This window comes from Cheilinus undulatus, linkage group 3 (genome assembly GCF_018320785.1).
Source record: "Cheilinus undulatus linkage group 3, ASM1832078v1, whole genome shotgun sequence".
NCBI lineage: Eukaryota > Metazoa > Chordata > Actinopteri > Labriformes > Labridae > Cheilinus > Cheilinus undulatus.
Genome location: NC_054867.1, coordinates 17,907,042 through 17,929,240, shown reverse-complemented (window position 1 = coordinate 17,929,240; position 22,199 = coordinate 17,907,042). Strand labels below are relative to the sequence as shown.

Sequence of the window (22,199 nt, the reverse complement as noted above, 5' to 3'; positions counted from 1 at the left end):
TTTTTTTTGTCGAAAAGGCCATATTATATTGACCATGACTGCCACGATTTATTTATAAAATCAATATACAGTACAACATCCAAGGGGGTGAATGCTTGCATAGGCACTGTATTTATCTCAGTATTCAGGGTCATTTTATCTGAGTTAATCCTGACAAGTACATGCTAAACAAACCCTCAGACACAACAAAATCCTGAACTGAAAACAAACGCTAGGAATGCCCTCTCCTCATAAGATCTTTCTGCATGAGGGACCTGATGAGCAGGATTGAAATGAGGCCTGGCCAGCTATTTTGTGTGTTGTTTCTCTGGCATACCTTTACAGCCATAAACAGAAAAAAATATTTTGCAAGCAACACAAGCAATCCGCTAACACCTGAATACGACTCTACATTCAGAGGAGCTATGCTATGTAGTGGTTGACCGATTATCAGCCTGTCCAGTTGTCATGCACAGTTATCTGTGTAAGCGTTGTGTTTTACAGATAGGGCTGTCAACATTAATCACTTTAACTAAGATCCACAATTACTGTAACTGCAGTGTCTCTCTGCAGTTACAGTGATGTAAACTAAGCCCACCAGACATTTCAGTGGACAATTCAGAAGCCAACTGCATAATCTCTTGTCAAACATTTACCTCTTTACTGTTTCCTTATTTCGTTTTCAGTCTGTAACAAGTTCCTTTTACTGTGGTTAAGTCTGTTAGAATATTTGATCTGCTTATAATAGCATGTGTATCCAAACCTTAAGTCAGTCATCCTTAGTTTAAGTCAGTAGAAAAATCTAAAATGACATAAAGACATTTTAAAGGTAAAATCACAGAATTTTAAAATGTCAAAAAAGGATGTGATTAATGGTGATGGAAGTCTTGAATCTTATGGCAGCTGTGTAAACAGATAATAATGTTTTGATTAAAAAGTGTGATACTTCAGGCTCATTTTTACTGTAAATCCGTTCAGAACTTTGGTTATTTGTCTCATGATCTACTAATGATTGCTACAGAACCTGCCCTGAAAAGTCAATATTGGTTGACCGTTAATGCTTTATTTGAGGACAACTTTGTCCATGAGAATGAAGGCTTAAAAGGGAATTCAGGGCAGCTACAGAGCAGCTCTGTCACTTAATCCACCACACAAGCAACCATCTTTCTTCTACAATAGCTTGATGAACAGCTTGAGGTTTGAACAGGTCTCTGTGGGCTTCTACTGTCCTCTACAGTCCTCCCGCTGTCTGTCTGGTCATCAGTCCCAGTGGGAGTGTCCAGAGGATTCATCCAGGGGACGCACCTGGGTCCCATCCCCTCAGCCTTGGCCATGAGCCAAGGTGCCCTGGACTCACCCACTCATGCCTCTCTCCAGTTACCTGCCAGTGAAAGCAAGTGGAGCGGGATGGGGGCTGGGAATGGCGAGGGACATTATACAGGCGCGGAAGAGGATGGCAGGTCCAGACGCCCACTCCCCTGAGCCCTCCCAGGCATTAGTACTGTACTTGCCCCTCAGTTTGTCAATGGGAGGCTCCAGATGAATGGGCTCATTTGTCCTCAGACAGTGGGGATGAATTTGTCCGTCGGAGCAGGTGAGCAGGAGGGCCTCAGCACAGCAGAACAAGGCATGAATGAGAGCTGAACACTACCTGTCCCAGGTGAACATCCTGAATGCTCCCTGTCCCAGGTGAGAGGAGACTGACCTCCTTTTCAGGGCTGAGTTGAGGGAGGGGTGCTCTGCATGTCCACACCCTGCTTCTGACAACTACTTTTTAAGCACCCACAACTACGGTAGAAAGAATGTGTGAACTGACCTGACAAAGACTTAAGCCAATTTAGGTTAAGTTGAATCATCGTGTATTTTTAGTTTCAGGATTTTGTTTGCGAAAAGAAGAATACTAACACATTAACACATCAATAACCTCTGTTATCGGGAAGAGGCTTGTGGGCACTCAGAGAGGAGATCAACATAGCAGTCAAAAAGACATAATATATATACTTATAAGCCACTTTCATTATTACCACAATCTACATAGAAACTAATGAAAAACCACAAACTATGGCCATTAAGTTTATTTTGAGCCCCAGAGGAATGACTTAAAACACTCCCTGTTTCACTTCTCTACTTTCATATTTACAATGAACCTCATTAATACACTAGAGTTGAATGTTGTTTGGTTTTTTTAATGATATCTGTGCTAAATTGTAGGCCTGTAGTCAACCAAAGAAAAACTTGGTCAACCAAATCGCACCCAGGCACCAACCAATCAATTGGTCGTTCAGGTTAAAAAAAAAACAAAAAAACAACAAAAAAAACAAAAAAACATCACCTCGTTGGGGACCAGTTTAATCCATACAGGTTCCTTACTACAGCTCTTTGGTACTCTAAATGATCCTAAAACGAACATAACAAACCTTTTGAAGCATTAATACATTTTTTTAGGCTCATCACATCATACTAAAAACATAATTAATTGAGAGACAATCAGTGTGTGCCTGCCTTTGATCACAAGATCTCTGTGATCCCAGCGCAGTAACTCGCCGAACTCACATAGTCTACAAAATAACCTCAGGTCATTGTTTTTTTATTCATTTATAACAGTAATTAATAATAGGATCACTTGATCCAGCTTGCACCGTGTCATCTATGAGCATAAAGCAGACAGCATGCAGCATTTATTTACAAAGGTGAGAGGAAAAAGTTTGCTCCTCAAACATCGTCCTTTACCCTCTCTTGCTTTCTTTCTGTCTGAGAAGCTAACGCTAACATGAGCACTTTAGGGAGATTATAAAGGAAGATGTTACTACACAGCCTATTTGCCGACAGGTGAAAAAACTGGCCACAGGAGTTCATGCTGTGAGGGAGGGCAGAGCAGAGACACTCAGCAGCGCCACTTCAATACAAACAGCCTGCAACTTTGTGATAAGTTGAAGATATGTTGTGTCTGAGCATTACTGCTGTAAAAATATCAGAAAATATCCCACTGTGCACTACGGCTTCTGCCCCCTCGTCAGCATGTTGGGGGATGGGATTCGCAGAATGAATTATAAATGTGTTAGTCCTACTGGAATTTGAAGCTTTCACTTCATGTTTAAAAATGCTTATTTTTACTTCTGTTTTATTTCTGTTGCTCTTAGTTATAAAGTCAAATATTGTAATAATTCATGATAGTCCATTGTTATTGTGCAAACAAATGTCATTTTCCACCCTGCACAAATCAGGGCCCAGGCCCCCCAACCAAAAAGCCTAGATTTACCCCTGCTCTAACACTAATGAACACACCTTACGCAGTATAAACCAATAATATACCGATAATAATCCATCCAGATCATCAAAAAGAGGGACATTTCTCAAACAGAATCAAGAAGGGTATCTCATCAGGATGCCTCCTGGTCGCCTCCCTGCAGAGGTCTTCTGGGCAAGCACAACTGGAAGGAGATCCTGGGGTAGACCTAGAACTTACTGGAGGAATTATTTATCTAATCTTACCTGGGAACACCTCAGAATCCCTCAGGAGGAGCTGGAAAATGTTGCTGGGGAGAGACATGTCTGGATAGACTTGCCTAGCCTACTGCCACTGCGACCTGACCCCAGATATGCGGAAGATGATGGATTGATGGATGGATGGATAATCAAGATGATCGATTCCATCTATACTATATTTATCTTCTGTTAGCGGTATGCTGTAGCACCTCAAGTGAGTCAGTTAAAAGATTTAAGATGATGAATAAAGGTTGTCTTGGTACCTTAGGCTTAGATAATTCAGAAAAATATTTTAAAAGATGCCAGTCTGACCTGAGATAAGAAGAATAAACAATTGTGACTTCTTGGTGTAAAAACTTGGCCAAAATCCATGCTCTGGCCCTACTTCAGGGACAACTCATCAAGTAACTAAAATAAAGAGGCAAACAAGTACAGCAGAGAAATCACTCTGCAGAGGAATTAATAAAGGATGTTCATGCTCTGCTGAAAGAAAACCGAGTATAGGCTTACCTAAATCATCAAGATAGTATTTTGTGCTTTTCATTTGGAGTGGCAGGAGGTCGTATTAGGGTGGTTGGGTACCAAAGAAGAGGCACTGAAATCTGTGTTTGATTCGGTTCTGTAGGTATCTGACTTGTTGGCAGCAGTGTCACGCTGGTACAGGATTATGGTGCTCATCCCTAGCCAACACCAATATTTTAATGTAGTTCAGACCTAAAACTTCACTCCTTGTAACACATTTTTAAGTTTAAGAATGGAGAAACAAATGTAAATCATGAAAACACATTCAAGAATTAAGGATGAACAAAGACAAAGACTTCAGCTGACATGGATCTGTTGGTCCTGCCTGAAACTTCACAAATGTATTCGTACTTACATACAGAAGATATTTACTGCCAATATTTACAGCCGGTATATTGGTTGTAAAATTGGCAGAAATTGTTATACCTGCTAATACTGATGACTGTCTTTTAAAGCTAGTATTTGCCAATATTGATTTCATGCCAATGATATTGTGTATTAACCTTGCAAGTTAGATGGATGTGTCTGTTTCCGTGTTTGTCACTGGCTAATCCATCTTGCAAAGCTCCCGTTTCCTTCCGTTTGGGCCCGGTTAGGAAGTGACAGGACCAGGAGGCAGTACTTTCGGGCGCGGCAAAGTCATGACGTAAGCAAGCAGCAACAAGAGGCCGGTGTAGTTATGGCAGAAGGCATTAGCAAGGATGATGCTAAAGCACCAGTTTTATCAGAACTTGAAGATATTTTTTCATTAAAAGAAGAGCAAAGAACAGCATTGAGTTCTTTTCTTTCAAAAACGACAGAAGTCGTGTACAGTTGCCGTGGTTTGCGTTATGTGGTTCTCTATGCTCGACAGGGGCGCACCCTCGCTAGTGTTTTGTTGCTCTGATTGACCCGTAAAGATGTGACAGACAGAACGTTCATCCAGCCACACTCCGAGTTTTTTTTAAAGGCTCTGCCCTTTCCCAAATGCTCTGTATTAGAGGTTTTCCAGTTGAATGTGTTTCACACATCCATCTAGCATGTCAGGTTAATTGTGCATCCCTAATTATTCAGATTTAATTTTTGATCATTTTAACTTTATTTCTATTTGACAGTTTGTTTAGATGCATAAAATGAAAATCTTATAGTCCAAATTTTTCTCTTTTTTAAGACGTGGATGCTCTAGTTTGAAAAAAAAATAGGCTTGAAAATATGCAAGTAAAGAAGCTCTGGTAATTACTTTCTTTTTACAGTTTCTGACAGATCCCTGTGGTCTTAATTAGTCATAATGGTACAACATAAGTATTTCCTGTTTGAACTTCTCTCTTCCTGTTTTCTTGTTTTTCACAGCTTTGAAAAACTACATCCTCAGCCCAGCTCCGTACGCGGCTCTAAGGGCTGCATTATAGCAGCTGTATGGATAAAATAGTATTGACGGGCAGATCGGGTCATTAGAGAGACAAAAAAAATCATGCAAGGTCAGAAAACTGTTGACTGTTTCTGAGTAATTTGTGACATTTGAAGAGATCACAGTGATAGCTGGCATTCTGGCAGTTCAGGATGCGGTTATTTTCTGTCAGTAGAGGTCATCACTGATAATCTACTCTCAGCTCAGCTTCTATGAGAAATGTTTTTTTTTTAACTGTCAAACCTTTGCAGATCACATCATCTCTGCATGTTTTGGTTGATTAATTCTAGAAGTGTTACAAGTTGCTAGAGTGTGAATTTGCATGGTTTCTATGAAAAGTGCTCACCAGGTGTTTTACTAAATGTACCCACCTTTTCCTGTCAGGGGGGTTTCTATGAATTTCTCTTCATCCATAAAAGAGGAAGTTCACAGGCAGGTCTAATTGTAGCACATTCACTATGACTCTGTAGGCTTTAAAATTCAAAGTGACTTGCTCAATGGAAACAAACAAGCAACTTGAGTCACTGAACATTCTGCTCTGATATATGCTCTGTGCTTCTATTATCTAAATACTGTCCCGTCTTGCAGCTTTAATATCCTTCTAGGGGTCTGAGGAAGGAGGGATGCTTTTGTAGTAAGGCCCAGGCAAAGGTCAACCCCCACTACAACACACACACTAAGAGACCTGCATCTGAACCGTGCTCCACTTCCTTTCATCTTCTGTCTCCCTCTCTCCCTTAACTCAACTTTGTGAGGGGATGGTCGGGATACCTTTTGATTCCGCTAATTCAATTTGATGGAAAAACAAATACAGTGGGGGAGTGTGAGACAAGAAAAGAGTGGGAGTAGTAGGGGGATGTTGAGAGGGGGCAAATGAAGAGTTTCATGGAGCTCAGAGAGGGAATGAGCGTCAGTAATGTGGGGATGGGGAAGCAAAGGGGAGAGAGAAAAAAAGGCAGGGAGTGGAGATGAGTTGAAACATCCAGTTCCAGGTTAAAGTCATAAACCTCTTTGCTCTGATCTAGGTGGCCACCATGTTCACCCCACCGACGCACCCGGGAACTCACCTCTTCGTCACGTCTATGGAACTCCACTTTGATTGTGAAGATAAGTAACATCCTATTTTATGGTTCTTTTTATGTCACACAATTCATGATGTGAATTGGGAGGGATTTCTCAGTCAATGGAGCTGCAGGTCTAGTGATGTTTGGCAACTTACAAGTATACAAAACCCTCCGATTACAGAGTCGGTATGAATTTAATGGGCTAGAAAATGGAGCATTGGTGGCATATGCTGACTACCAACACACTTTGCCAAGCATTCATTTCAAGAGCAAGCAGCACGTCGTGTCCCTGCTACCTTAAGTCTTTCTCGGCTGCTCTGCTCACCACAAACACCAACAGTGCCTCCACGCAGACATGAGGTTAGTCACACACAATCCTTGTATGTATGTTCAGCACATGTGTGTTTATTTCTGTGTGTGTGTGTTCAGGCGAGGGTAGCTCTGGGAGTCGCTGGCCTGGCAGACTGCTGTATTATTTTTGGGACGGCAGCCCCCTCCCACTGGAGGGCCTCTCTGAAGAGTGCTGGCTCTCTCCGTCTCCCCCTCTCAGGCTCTGGGAGCCCGGCCAAGCCGGCCGAGCAGGCTCGCTGGCTGCAGCAGCACACAAACCGCTGGAGCCATGGCCTGTACACAGCCCAGCACCCACAGCACTACGCTGCACACAGATGTCTGGACTGCTTATTGGCAGCTGAGCATTACATTTTCACTGGTGTTCAGCAAGTGGATCAGGGGGATCCCACCACCCCCACTTGAAAACAGACACTCAGATGCAGCTCTCCCTCCTATTGTTGTGACTGCTCTGAGCTAGCTTTAGCTCACAACATTGTCCAAGTGTTGCATACATAGCGCAGCACCTACCTACGTTCATGGATAAACATTATTTCCAAATAAAAGTGATCAAGCCTCTGGGAAACCCTAGCAGATCAGCCCCCACAGCAGTCTAGCAGATGTGAGCAGGGTGGAGGGTTCAGGGAGGGGAAGTGGTCCACTTTTAGCAGAGACTGTTTAATCGGATGGTTTGTGCTGTGGGTGTGTAAGACTATGCTGAACTCAGTGATGATGACCTCAAATTGGCCCTAATGGAGCAGACTCATTAGCTGCTGGCTCTGTTCAAAGTTTCTTCAGCCCACTTTTTTATTTTGCTGTAATCATTTAAATGGGAGGTAGGGACAGAATGACCAATATTAAGAGAGAGAATGAAGGAGGTTAAAAGAAAACAGTAAGAGAGAACCGAAAGAGAGAGAGTGAATGAAGATAAACAAAGCAAAGAGAAAGAAACAGAGGATGAGAAGTGGGAGCAACAGAGTCTGCGCCTGTTTCCTGGCAGCCTCAGCTGCATGCACATCTGTGTGCGAAGGTCTGAGCAGACCCCCACGTGTTTGCTCAGGTCGCCTGATTGCCTTTCCTTCCTCCTCACTCTCCCACTAAAGACCCGCTGTCCTTCCTCTCACTCCAGTCACCACAACTCAGAGAGAGAAAGGGCCGCTCAGATGCACACAAACAGCGAGTAAGACTCATGACTCAGTGTTTGCCACGTTGAAATTTCAACAAGACAATCTTGATGTTTTGTTTGGTGGAATTAGGGTGAGAAGAAGTGTTTGTGTTTTTTTTTCCAAAGTGCTGAAGCACGAGCATGTGGGCATGTGTACTTCTAGGAGTGTGTGTGACTCCTGAGTTCTTCGCTGGAGACTGCTGTCTGGGTGCAGTGGTCCAGCCTGGGGCCCCAGCTCCACAAAGAGGCCTTCTCTTAACAAGGAACCATCACAGATAGAGGAGGAGCCTGACCAAAGCATTATCACGCTTTAAGGATCACAGAGCTTCCCTTGATGCATCTGATATCACTTAGGATTTTAATAAACCAGCACCCTTCATTAAAGGAAGGTTGTGTCTATTGCTTAATATTTGTGTGAGAAATGTGAGAGCGATAATAAGACACAGACTTAACTTACGAGGCGGTGACAGATTTGACTTTAGTATTAAACTTTATTTCCTTTACTTTTGTGAGATGGAAAAATGATAAAAACGTACAGCTCAGGGACTTTTCCTCTAAGATAGGTCAGTGTTTTTCTTTACGTAATAACCATGAAATTCAAATCATAACAGTTTCCATGTGTCTTTGACAAAAGCTTAAAGAGTGAAAATAAATTATCATAGCAATAATTATAACATCAAATATAACAATAATAATAGCAATTAAGCATTTATAAACACTCTATTCACTGTGTCTTTTTTCCATAAAAGTCCATTATTAAAAACAGGTGAGCATTGTGTTGGCGTACAATCCAGCATGTTTGGAGAGCACTGGTTTGTGGGTACTGTGTATGACTGGTTCATAACAGCGGTGTAGGGCTGAAGCTGAGAGCCAGTCTTGAGACTTCCAGCACTGAAGAGTTAGCTCATCTGCAGATAGACAGGAGATGGACAGGGTGCGTTTTCTCAGTATAGTGAGATGGTCGTGAGGTGAAAACAGCGGTTCTTTTTAAGACCTCTCTTGAGTCTCCTGTTACAGGGTCAAGGAGAGGTGGGTACCAAAGTGACTTAGTAAAAATAAGCAAAAAGAATGACAAGCGTCTCCATTCACTCCATTCCTGCATGCTTCAGTCACACAGGGACTAACAAACCCCTCATCACATTAGCTCTTCACAGAGTCTGCTTAAGTCCTGCTCTGCAGCGTCCCATCAGTGAGGTCAGGCATGACGGGACCTCTAGTCATTACGCCAACTGAAGGTCACTCCCCTCCAACCACTGTACATGACGCAACAAGTCTGCTGAGCTCCCAACGGGATGCAGAGGCCGTTTAGTGTTCATGATGATGTTTAGGCTCCTTCAGGCTAAGGAGTCTTGGGTCTAAAAGGACCTCAGTGAGGCTCAGCCCAGACCGGCGAGCGATTGGAGTGGTGGGGGTGGCCGAATGAAGGGTGAATGGGCGTGGGAGTAGGCAGCATGTGTCCCGAGTGGCTAAAGGGGGGCAGATGACCCATGTGGGCCATGTGACTGGTGAGGCCGGGTGCACTGCTGAAGGGTGAGGCCTTGTCCTGCATGCACTTGGATAGCTCGTCGAAGCCATCCCCTGCTCGTTTGTTCCTCTTGGACTTGCTTGACATCTTGCGGTTGCGTGTCTGGATGCCTTCTTTCTTCATGGTCAGGGGTCTGTTGACCTGTGGAGAACAGCACATTAGCTCAAGGCAGCCCTGACAAAAGTTTCACTGATAGTGAGAATATTTTTTTTTCTGTGACTCAAACTTGTTTACCAGTTCAGAACTTTATATGGCATCTGTCATATGGCATAGACTGATCCCAAGTAAGAATTTACATGCATTTTTTTCATAGAAGGCCTGTATCAGGAGTGTTTGCAGCGTGATATAAATACTATAAATAATGAGCAGCTGTTTTGCATATAGAGCTCCATTAGGAGGCAAGTCAGAGGCGTTTTGGAGCTTTTGTCTAATTTCAACCCAAACACAACCGAGTGTCAATATGAATACATGGGGATGAGGGCTGGCTGGAGCTGAAAGGAGCAGCCTCAGACAAATCCTCATCAGTGTAACCGACGCCGTTACACTGAATGACAGTCCCACCCTGCAGCCTCTCCTGGGAGTAACGCCCCCCATTGAAACAACGATGGATTAATAAAAAAGAATAAAACAGGACGACCGGTGGGTTCTGCTCCACAGGGCGAGCAGGCTTTGCTCCACACTCTCACAGTTTCTCTGCTCTTAAATCGATACGAGCTGTCCGCCCACTTAACCAGTTAACGACCACTCCCTCCTCCCTCCAAGCACACACATAAGCCTACACATAAACACCCACTTAAATGCATCATTTTTTTCACCAGCTACTTACATTGTGAAGTTTAAAGTAAAGGCCGCAGGCGTTACACACCGGGTCTCCGTTCCCGTTGCGCCTCCACAGGGTGGTGGTGGTGGTCTGGCAGTTTGCACAGCAGGTGCCTGCACGTCTAGCAGCAGACTGAAGAGCACAGAGAATACATGATGAATAATGAGCCTTTTACACGTGGTAGAGGTCAGTGCGGACACAAAAACATGCATGGCTACATATCACGCTCATTCTGTCACCTATAAAAGGCTTATCATCCCACCGTTCTGTCATTTAAACCTTATCACGTACATATAGAGCGACTCTGTGATGTCTGCCTTAGCATAAAATTTACAGAAGACAGCCAGCTATCCTTAAATTAAACGGCGGCACGTGAATTTTCGTGAGCTTTCTCCTTTGACCGCTGGGCCACGTGCAGAAAAGCATCAAAAGAAGAAAAAAGTCAGACTGGAAAAATTACTTTACTCCAACATCCATGATCAGATTTTCTCATTTGTGCAATAAGATACGGCGGCATTGTTCTGAAGAATGCCTGATTTTCTCCACTCTTGTCTGCATTTATAACATTTAACTAATTATGAATACATTTCAGTATTAAAACGGTATAATAAGTCGCTCTTGTAAACTCTCCATGTACTTTATCCGGGTACCTTAAATGGAGTAAGACCCGGTGTCCTGCCGGGCAACGTGCTCGTGCGTCCATTGCGGATCAATTCTTCACACATAATAAGAAACATTAGCTTTACATGCAAGAACCCTGCGGCTCTGTGCTTTACAGGCAGCATTCAAGCTTTTTCTTGTAATTAATTTCAGGTGGACTCTTTTCTATTACCCTGAACAGCAACAATAACTTCGGACACATTTATACGCTTTCAAATATAAAGTAAATCTGCTGGAATATAAAAGCTGCGCGTGAAGCTGGGCCCGCTGGTACCGAGAATGACAAACATGACGAGAACATAAATCCATTTATTTTCCAATCCCCGCCCCTCGCGCTCTGTCTCTTCACACATAAGCGGCTCCTCCACTGTTGTGATAATCTCTTTACAGTATATGTCAGGCCGGCCACAGAGAATGCAGCGCGCGGGTTGAAGGCGGAAACAGCCGGGAGCCTGACTTCCTTATCTGGGCCGGGCAGATATCCGGATAGGAAACAACTGGATGCCCCTTTGAACACAACTCTGAAAAACACTTGAGCTGAAAATGCAAAAGCTACAGGCGTGCGGACCGAGCAAGTGGAAAATCTAATAGACTTTTCGCGAGGAGGAACGGCGTGGAGGTGGTCAAGGAGAAACACGAAAATATCAGCAGAAATATGAAAATGGAAACAGAATGGCATTTTTCAAAACCTCAAAAAAATATAGATTTTAACCTATCTTGATTGAGTTATTAGAGGGTTAGATTACCATTTAATAGACTGTACAGCCCTCTGCATTGGGTCAAACAAAGATCATTTTTGCTATTATAAAAGATAGCTATAGGATTAAACCTGCAACTGTTTATTTTTACATGATGTTCAAGCCTTTAATTATTTTATAATAAGCCTCTACCCTGACTTTTTGATCAGATTTATTACAGGACTGCAGTGTTTTAATTCATCAAATTACTAGTATGCTATTTATAAAATTATGGCATTCAAAATGCTTCTGTTTGATTCAGATAGAGCAGGAACTATTTGACAGTTTTTTATGGAAATAATTATAGTTTACACTTTTTCTTAGCTGGCTCTTTTTTTCCGCCTTTTTAAGTCAGTCTCCCAGTCAACTGGTTAAGTAAAAAACAAAATAAAACCATTGTTTCAAATGGGCGGTAAAATATTCAAAATGTAAAATAAGTATTTTTTAACAGTAAAAAAAGCGCTGACAATATGAAACATATTTTTTAAATTTTCTAATAAATAAATTACTGCATGATTATTGAGTATCCAGCTCCTGCAGTGTTTAAGTCAGAAGTAGTTGTGCAGCTCTGCAGTACATAACATAGCAGCAAAGCAGCAGTGGTACATCCAGGACAAGAACTCTACATGTCTCCGCTGCTTTTCATTTACTCCTGCTTGGTGTTAACTTAAGCAGCATGGGCATTGGTATCAGTAACAGTATCAGAAGTACCAGCAATAATGATAGGAGGAACAATGGCAATAGTAGCAGTATTGTAACAGGCCATGGAGGCGGATCATCGGGGGGTGAGGGGGACAAACAATTCCAGGAAGATCATAGGGAAAATATAACTTTCCTGGAATTGTGCTGCAGGCATCTGCTATGTGCTCATATTTGGGCGCCTTCTTGTAGGGCGAAATGATGGAACAAGAAGTGGAACTCACCAGTCTGCGTTTGGGCTTGATGAGTGGTCGGTTCTGGCCGTTCATCTTGTGGTACAGTCCGCAGGCGTTGCACAAGTAGTGGCCGGTACCATCCCGTCGCCACAGAGGGGTGGAGGTGGCACCGCAGTTTACACATTCACGGCCCTCTGCGTAGAGTTCAAGAGGAGGAGACAGGAGAAAAATTTATATAATTAAAAAATTCACACTCTGACAGAAGCAACACAATGCAGCTGTCCAGCCCCACTGGGTGACTGCACAGAGCTGGGAGACCTTACACGGCCTTGTAATATGAAGTTGAAATCTGTCTCATGATGGAGACAATGTCTACATCATTCTGCAGGTGTGCATGGCTGTCACGGACACAGACGCCTCCATGTAAACTGATCCAGAGTTTGGATCTGGAGACAGCCAGAACATGTCCAGAGGTGTCCAACACGAAGAATGAGACACACCATCAAATTAGGACTACATTATTCATCAATGTGAGCACCCTTGAGAGGAAACAAAAGTGTGTGGCAGTGGTATTAAATGTTGTTGTCTTTAATGAAATCTTGCATGCCAGTTGGCCTCACTAATAATATAAATATTAATGCATTATCATGTAGATGCAGTTGTATTATCATATTCAGGAACTGGACTTTTCTGTTAAAAACCTGCTGCTTTGGTTTCTCCCACAGGCTCTTGTCTCCATTCAGGTTTGGCTGACTTCAAACAGCCTGTTGCTAAACCGACCGATTCATTTAATTCAAGTCTCCCTCTCTCCCTAGAGCATCATCTCATTATTCCATTTAAAATGCCAGCGACACCCACAGTCCCACCCTCGCCCTACAAAGGAATCTGACCTGAGCAAAAAGCTATGTGCCTTTTGAAATGCATCTTGCCGCTTTTTTTGTTCCTTTCTCATCTTCCTCTTAAGTGTTTCACAAGTGCAGTAGCTGCTTTTAAGCAGTTCATTAATGTTGATAATATTCACCAGCATTGACGCATGTTTATTATGACTTGTGCAATGGTTAGTGTTGAAACAGCAGTAAAAATAAGAAGCTACATTTGAAAAGGTAGATAGATAGAGGATGGGGAGTTGTAGTTTGAGGCTGGCTCAACAGAAAGCCACACCACTGTAAGGTATCTGTGCTGACAGCTGAAATGTCATTGTGGCATTTTGTACAACAGTCAATCACCATTACTGGCACTGGACACAGACTTTGATAGATAAGAGGCTTTTTAATGCTGTAGCTGATATGTTTGTGTTGCCGATTCAGACACGGCCTGGTCAGATTCTTTTAAATGTCACAGTGTAACATTTCTCTGCTACAACAACTCACATTGACTCACATTATCAGCCAGTGAGTATTCACGAGAAGTCTGAGGACAAAGGATGACAATACTGGCAATGGCACGGCCACATTTGTTGCCTCTTAAGAGTCTACGTGTCTGGTGTTTGCATTTTTTTGTCCATTAATTCAAAGTACAACAGATGGAACAATGTGGGGAAATTGCAAACACATTACCAGACTAAGCTGTTTTTCAAATGTCGGCACATTAATGTCAGACATAAATATCTGCTAAATGCAGTGTAACGGACCAGGTGATTATCCACACTGCCACATAATATATTACAATCCTGGCTTCGTGTATTTTAAAAATACATGAAAACACTTTGCCATTATTACTTCACGCACAGCTTTCCAAACTGAGCCCTACTTTTATAAAATAGACTCATAAGAATGTGTATTGTGGACCTGGTTGCCTGGACTTCATGTCAGAGCACTGGGCCAAGGCCATGCTTAAAAACACAAACAGCAGGGCTCTGTCGCCTGGGCTTTGTTAGTACTGGGAGAGCTGTGGGAGGGGTGGAGGTCGTGATTTGTTCACTTGGAGGTATACAGGATATGGCAGGAGCCAGGGCGTCGTGACTCTTTCATTTTTAAGTGCAATAAAGGCCACATAAAAAAATAACAAGCCTCACAGCACGAAGAAGAAGCTACTGTTGAACGTTTATCCAGCAACTTATTCAACACGTTCACGAAAAATCTCTTTTGTTTGCTATGATGTAGAAATAGTTTGGTCATTTTTAGCCACATTAACAAAAACTACACGCTTATGAATTATTGATTAGAGTAATTAGGTCCAGTCTTACTTTGAAATCACACATGTAGACGTTTGATCATGCGCACAATGGCCCAGGTTGGACATTCAACTATTAGCTGATTAGTGTGAAGAGTTTCATCTCAGGCGAATCCTCTCTTTAGTTTAAATAGAGCAGAGGGAGTGGTGGGGCAAAGATTAAACATGTCAGGACAGGTTTGAGAAGGTCCGTTATTAAAATGGTAATTCTTTTTGTCGGTGATCCCCCAGAGCAACAGGTCGTGCTGAATAAGTTACTCAAATATTCAGGATTTATCAAGTTAAAGACCGGGATGGCAGTGAAAAAGACAGAATTATAAAATGTTGCTTTTATAAACGAAATTTGTGACTAATCTTTTCAGACCACGCGCATTAATCTGCTCTTTTCTAATAGACTGATGTGCCGTAACTATTTTAATCCGCATTTCTAGTTAGATTTGCAAATTAAACAGACAAAAGTAAACCCACGTGAGACTCACCTGAGCTCGACCGGGCTTTGCTTTTACACTTTGGCGTGAAGCTGGAGGAGGACCCTCCGAGCAGGCTGCCGGGGTGGAAGAGGCTGCCGCTGTACTCGTGTGGAGGCAGCGGGTAGGCCGGGTACGTCGGGATGGGGTGATGCGTGGCCTGGCTGTTCATCGAGGCCAGGCCGCTGCGGAGCGGACTACAGCTCTCCATTTTCATGCCGTCCGTTAGCGGGACCTGGTACTTGATCGACTCCTTCTCGTCCATCCTGGTGGAGGTGGAGGTCGGGGAGGTAGGGCCCGGGTCCGGGGACACGTCCTTCGGAGGGGTCGGGGGGAAACTGTAGAGGTGCGGACTGGAGTGAGACGCAGGCGTGAGCGAGGCCACCGGAGCCGTACCGGTGCTGCTGCTGCAGGGGTAGCCGGAGCCGGTGGTGTGCAGGCCGGGTTTGCTGAAGTGGCTGACCGCCCATGCGTTATGGTGGTGGGCTGCGGACAGGGCTGCTTTCCCGGGGTCCAGCCAGGAAATACCGGGGCTGTGGATGAGGTGTGGGCGGCAGACCTGGTTCCCAGTGAGGCGAGCTAAAATTCAAAACAACTAATTTAACACACTTCATGATTTAACGCCTCTTAGCACACACACACACACACACACACACAGCTTTCACACATTTTCGCTTCCAGTTCGTGGAACAAAAACATTTTCTTACCTGTCAGATCACTCGAGTGCGACATTTAGTTTAACTTGGAGATAAAATACTAGAAGTTATCTCAATTTTTTCCCCTCTCTCCTGGTTAACTGTCAAAAATATTTCCTTTAAAAATCCATGAACAACTTTCCCTCTTTAAGGCAGAAATCCAGAGTGAACAGACAGCAGAAAAACACTGAACGTGTCCGCTCGCCGGGACTGGATCTTTTTATCGACTGCAGCTCTCGGACTAAACATTGTTATTAGTGAATTTGCGGTTTTTATTTTATATCCGGGAAGTGCCTCTCTCTCTCCCTGCAGAAATCCCTGCCCCAACACAGAGGGGTTAAATGACATACTTCCCTTTCCCCTCGCTGTCATTTGCTAGAAATTCCTTTTATGTTCCTGAAGTGGCCCAGAAAAGTCTGGACACACTTCTGAAGCAAACACTGCACTCACAATGGCTTATCATACGAAATATACATAATAAGCAGCACATAATAACTCAAGTAAGCGTTGGATTATAAAATAATAATTAAATAGCATCTTTCTGAATTAAAATTTAAATTCTAATCATGTGTTCCAATATCAGATTCACGGATTAAAATGCCACTTTAAATTAGAGCGCATCTCACCGTGTGCCTGGCTGTATGTGACCCTGGCCCGGGAGTTGGTGTAGTAAGGGTTCCCTTGAGAGTCCAAGTGGTTCAGAAACATGTCAACCTCGTCCTGGGGCAGTAAAGGCGCCATGGGCTCCATGTAGTTGTGGCTCAGACTGTGATGGTGAGAGTCCGGGTGCTGGCCGTTCAGCACTGCGTGATGGTGCGCCATCCACCGAGACTGATCGGCCGCTGCGACCTCCATGTCTGAGCTCCTCTTCTCTGAAGACGTCTCTGTGTCTGCGAGGCTACTTTTAGGCTTTGTTTACCCCCAGGTGGAAGTTTAAGTCTCCGTATAGTCCTTCAGCTGTGAAAGTCTCGACTGTGTTTATTTACTTCAGAAATAGAATCCTTAAACAGCTCGATCTCCTCTTCTCTCCTCAGTTGTGAAACCTGCAATAAAAGGAAAAACATTTCTAATTAAACTCTCCTTCCAAGTATTATGTTTCACATTTCTATCCAGTGACTGAGGATACACGGGTTAAACTGCACACACCAGGGACCAGATGCGTAAAGATCGAACACAAAGTCATGCAAAGCTGCTTGACTGTCGAGGGAAAGCATTCCGTGTGTACACGAAGAAAAGAAACAAATGTCCTCTGGATACCTGTTGCAACTTCGATCAGCTGACGGCAAACACGGCTCTGATATGTAACCCTCCTGATCCATGCAGTGTTCAGCCTCACTAATGAGATGTGGTGCAGACTGATGCGGCTGGCGCCAGTAAATTCCCATATCAAGCCACGCGGGGCGGGGCCTCACTAACAGCCAATCACAACCAGCCCTGCCACAATTGGCTCGCTGCATCCCTGCTCTCCGTCTTTCAATTTCCATTTCTCTGCACCGAAAAACTAAAAGACTTATCAATCAGCAGCGTAATTTCTCGGGGGTCTTTCTCTCGTATGAAGCTCACTTTGAATGAGCAATCGGCCCGTGATAATCTGCTTTTTTAGCGCCAGTTTAAAGCCTAAAGACAGACATTTAACATGAGGGCAAAGTCACACTGCACAAAACGTGGCTTAATATTACAATAGTGATGCTTTTTATGGTGTAATCTTTTTAAGACGCTCTCACACCTGCAGTAAAAATTTAAGAATGAAAAAAGCACTCAGATTTTACAATGACATGCAATGCGTTTGTCTCCTTTTATCAGGTGAAGTTGTTGATTTAGCGTTGCATCACTGACTATAATTGTGTGTGTTGTTTTTTGCAGACTGCTGTTATGTAAATAAACAGCGTCTTCAGCACCTCTAAAACCAACAGAGGAGGAGTCGATTTATGACCCCGAAATTGGCCCCATTGTTGGGAGCGCCTAATTGTCTTTAATTAGTAGCAGGGCATTCCTCTTGTGAAAACAGAGGTTTTGTCTCGCGGACAGAGCCATCAAACACAGTTTGCATACTAATGGCGCCTCTTTCTCACTTGGTGGTACATGGGATGGGCGCGAGGCCTTACCTCTAAAACCGGCCGATCATCAAAGTGTCTGCAGACGCCCTTATGTAAAAACTACCAACGCAAAACAAGACAGAAATCAAAAAGCTTAGCAGACACATACATAACTGTCATTATTGATAAGCTGGATATTATTAATTGCTGCCTTAATAGATGGAGCATGTTTTTGACAATGTAGTACAGGAAAGGAGCTATGGTCATGCGTAACGTTAATCAGAAAATTTAATAGTAATTTGGTCTGTAATTTGCCATTTATAATTATATTTTCATTTTTCTTTCTCTGAATAAATGCGTGCGTAAGATAATTTATCCCATGCAGGTCCAGGTCTACGTGCGTCGATCAGTGTGTGCGTGAATATGTTGTGTGTGTGTTTTTCATTGTGCGTGTGCTTTGTGACTGACAGGGAATAATTGGAGGGTCTCGGAGCCTAGACTGGCCGCCTTGCTGACGCCTGGTCCTGACGTCACGGATTCACGGGGGGCTGAAAGTTGGGGTGTGTTTCACGTGCAGCTCCTGTTACCTGGACGACTCCCCCCCCCTCATACCTGTGATGACACGGTGTGCACGAAGCAGGTCATTAGGGCGCCAATCACGCTCTGATCTGATGTTCTAATGTAATACCTGCTGCGTGTGTGAGTGCCCGTCAGTCATCGGCCATTAAATCACTGGCACATTGCCAGGGGCGGTGAGTTGATGAGCTCAGCCCTTTGAGCTTGTCAACTCCTAAAATCAACAAATTAGTGCATGTGGGGCAGCAGAGGGCCGGCTACCTGAATAGCTGAAATTCCAGTGAAAAGCAGCAGCACAGGCTGCAGGTAGAGTGAGAATAGCAACACAGTCACTCCTTTATAAATGTTGCACTGTAACACAATCATCAGTCTTGCACTATGTGTCTGAGATGTTTCATGCTGCAGAATAATTGCTGTACTTGAACCTGCAGAAACAAGGACTCCCTCTGTTCCAGCATGAATGGATGGACAGAGATGCTCCCATTATTGATGCTAGTTACTGAAAGGTCTGTTTTTTCCCCCCTCCTCAGTAACATCACTACAGCTTGTGGTGGTCAGCTCGTGTGTCTGCTGCATGCGCTCTGGCTGTGCTCACCATCAGGGCCTGTGAGAGCAGGTCAGGCTCAGGCTGTAGCTGCTGCATCAAGCCCATTGTTGTTTGCATGTTTGCCAAATGGATTACTCAGCAGGATTTAGCCCCTCTGTAATTTATACCTTCATTAATCCCATTTGTATCTGTGCTGGAACAAAAGATGGGAGAGGTTGATGGAGGGTTGGTGGGAGGGGGGGGCTTCTCTTGCTTTCCCTCTGTCTTTCTCAAGGACACAGCAGTATTGTTTCAGCCAGGGATGCTATCCTTGACTGGAGAACAGTTTCCCTCTCACAACACCTCCTGCACTAGGTGAGAACTGTGTGCAACAACTGTACGACTGTGCAGCCACAGCAGCTAATGAACAACAAGATTATCATTCCGATCCATGCTGTTATTAAATGGGATTGGCTTTATCTACCTGTTTGTTCCCATTGGGCACGGTCATCCATCATTATCCAGAATGGAGGTGTGTGAATGTGTATGTGCAGCAGCTGACTCTGTGTGTTTGGGTTTGGGAGGGAGAGGGGGGTGAAGAGCCACAGTGGGGCTTGTGAAGATAAGCAGAGCCAGAGAGAAGAGAATGACACAAACCAGCTGAAGCGTTATTGTCCCCTTTACTCACAGCTAATTAGATCGAGCCAGGGCACCGGGGGGCTTTATAGTCACAAGCACCCAGACACAAGACCCTCTAACTGCTGGGAGAGGAGCCTGGAAGCTGCTATGAAGGCAGCACTCTCTTCCATTTAAGCTTTTTAAGCACAGAATAATAACATTTCAAAATAATGCAGGACAAAAGCCTTATGTTCCCTGTTAAGAAGAAGGAAAATGGAGCAGATGATTCACAGGTTTATAGCCTCAAACCCTTTTTTATTTTGATGTACAGAATTATTGTGGAGAAGTTCTCTGGCACAAAGGCAGTGTGTACATAAGAGTGATAAGAGTGAAACATCTGTTTTAAAACCTTCTTATTCATTCATCCACCCCTCATTCATTCATTCAAGTCCTTTTTTACTCCCACTGTCTTAGCCTGCAAATAAAGCTAACACACTCCTCTCATTCACACTGAGCTTCACCCCATTACTTCACATTGTTTGAATCACAGCACACAAAGCATCACGCACAGGTAACAGAGAGAGGCTGCTGCATGCCTGTGCACACTCTCCTCCTCCATTGTACTCCTGTGATTGCTCTCTCTCTGCACACCAAAGATTTCTCTTCACCTCCTTTATGCTTTTAAAAGCGTGACAATTGAATGGGCTACTTTTGTCGACACTAATATCATGCTGATGATATAATCCATTTTGATATCGAGGATTTTTTCAAGGAATATAAGTCTTTGCCCACGGCGACACAGAGTGGTATGAAATAAAAAGATTAACCCTTTGTATTTATTTACGTGGCCACGTAAATCCAGCGAATTTTTAGAAGTAATTATATCATAAATTATATCATTGCATTTATTCTCCATTTAGATGTATTACTGCAATTATTGCAGGCATGTTATCAAAAATGTAGCAGGTAAAAATCAGACTAATATTGATACTAAATTTAAAAAATCTTAAAAATAAATTCTGAGCATTAATCGTGCACAAGCGTGGTTACTATTGCTGCTTTAACCTTGCTAGATATTTTCCCTTTAAGCACTAGAATAACCCAACTAAGGCTGGAAAAAGTGCATTTATAGGCTACAGTTATTATTTTTTAAAAAGGTAAAAATCGCATCATAGCACAAAAAATCACCAGCCAGTAGAATAACAGCCCAATAACACTCAGAAGTGTTTACTAATGTTTATAACCATCGATCATGCTTAAAATACTTCTTATTCCCACAATAGAAATTCTGCATAATTTTACATTTCAAACTGCTTAAACATTTTTCACGCTACATTATAAATGCTTTTTAAAAAGATGCGTAAATCACTGACCTGCTCGAGCGCAGCGGCTGCACGCGCCGTCCGAGTCAAAGCACACCCAAGTGTCTCCACCGGATTCACCGCCTCACCGGCTCCTCTCCAGAATCACATGCACCGACAAACAAAAGCGCGATGGGGAAAGACGAAACCTGGGAATTAAGGATGCTCTCCACATAAAAAGAAGCTGGAACAGATGCTTTCTGTCTCGCTACCCTGCAGAGAGAGTAGTGTGTCTGCGCTCATGAGTGTCTCCCTCCTCTCTCTCTCTCTCTCTCTCTCTCTCCTTCTCTCTCTCTCTCTCTCTCCTTGAGTCCAGACCTCTGTGAAAATGAGCAAAAAAGTTGAGCGGCTGTAAGTGGCTGCAGCAACGTAACGATGCGTCAGCCTGCAGCCTGTTTCCGGGTCCCGTTAAATGGACAGAAACTGAGAGCATCTCTACCTGTGCGTAAACAGGGATCGATAAGTAGGGTGTCAGCATTTTTTCCTTTCTTATTATTCCAGATCAACACTGTATAGGATTTATTTTTGAGACACACAGAACCCTTTATTAATGTGTCTTATTTCTTTAGGGGATAAAATGATGAAATCTATTATTAGTGATCTTTATTACAGACTTTGGCAGTTTCAGAGGGCTAATAGATGGGACTGGATGCTTGGTTGCTACTCTCTAAGTGTTATAAATCGCCAACTTTCACTGGTGTAAATACACATTTTCACTGATGTTCGTTTGTAAATAACTACAGTTGTCATTCTTATTATTGCTCCCCCTTTAAATTTGTTTACTGTCATTTGTGTAACCCCTACAGGCAGTTCCACTTCTAATCATTGACCTCCAGAGATTTTACTTCATGACTCTATCCCCCCTCTCCTCCCCCCCTTGTGTTAACCGCGTCAAAGAAGAAAAATAAGACCCCCTTTCTCCCTCCTTCTCCCTCTCTCCTTTTTTGTGCTTTATGTCCCTCACAGTAACAACAACTTTGTAAAACATGCAAAGCCCCTGAAATCTCCTGCACGCGACCTGGGCCCGTGCGCGGCGCTAGAGCCAGGCAGGTGCAAGGGGCGCGAGGACCTCTGCAACTCGGGGCTCGTGCTCCCCAGAGTGAGCACGCACACAATAAGAAGAGAAAGAAAGGCCAAAAAAAAAAAAAAAGAAAGAAATGTGAAGTCTGACAGGATTAATAACACTCGTTTCAGTGTTTAA

The 22,199-nt window shown here is 43.5% G+C and overlaps 1 protein-coding gene across 5 annotated transcripts; it reads right to left on the bottom strand.

Moving 5' to 3' along the window:
- Nucleotides 1–8,412: 8,412 nt before the first annotated feature.
- On the bottom strand, nucleotides 8,413–21,093 carry gata2a (GATA binding protein 2a). 5 transcript variants are annotated; one of them, XM_041782529.1, is made up of 6 exons: nucleotides 21,011–21,093; nucleotides 16,508–16,924; nucleotides 15,199–15,765; nucleotides 12,596–12,753; nucleotides 10,282–10,407; nucleotides 8,413–9,596 (listed from the first exon to the last, which is right to left on the bottom strand). In XM_041782529.1, exons 2-6 carry the CDS (start codon nucleotides 16,734–16,736, stop codon nucleotides 9,297–9,299), a joined length of 1,380 nt encoding a protein of 459 aa, XP_041638463.1. In that variant the 5' UTR covers nucleotides 16,737–16,924; nucleotides 21,011–21,093; the 3' UTR covers nucleotides 8,413–9,296. The 5 variants fall into 5 exon arrangements, with proteins under 5 accessions (XP_041638463.1, XP_041638461.1, XP_041638460.1 ...); XM_041782527.1 differs by lacking the exon at nucleotides 21,011–21,093 and adding an exon at nucleotides 17,139–17,231; XM_041782526.1 differs by lacking the exon at nucleotides 21,011–21,093 and adding an exon at nucleotides 17,028–17,158.
- Nucleotides 21,094–22,199: the final 1,106 nt, after the last annotated feature.

Bases quoted from the DNA above. Each gene is read 5' to 3' on its own strand.
- gata2a (XM_041782529.1), bottom strand. From the start codon at position 16,736: ATGGAGGTCGCAGCGGCCGATCAGTCTCGGTGGATGGCGCACCATCAC. The intron at 12,754-15,198 runs GTGAGTCTCACG...CTCCTCCTCTTG, and splicing joins CAAAGCCCGGTCGAGCTCAG to AACTCTACGCAGAGGGCCGT. The intron at 9,597-10,281 runs GTAAGTAGCTGG...TGTTCTCCACAG, and splicing joins TTTACTTTAAACTTCACAAT to GTCAACAGACCCCTGACCAT.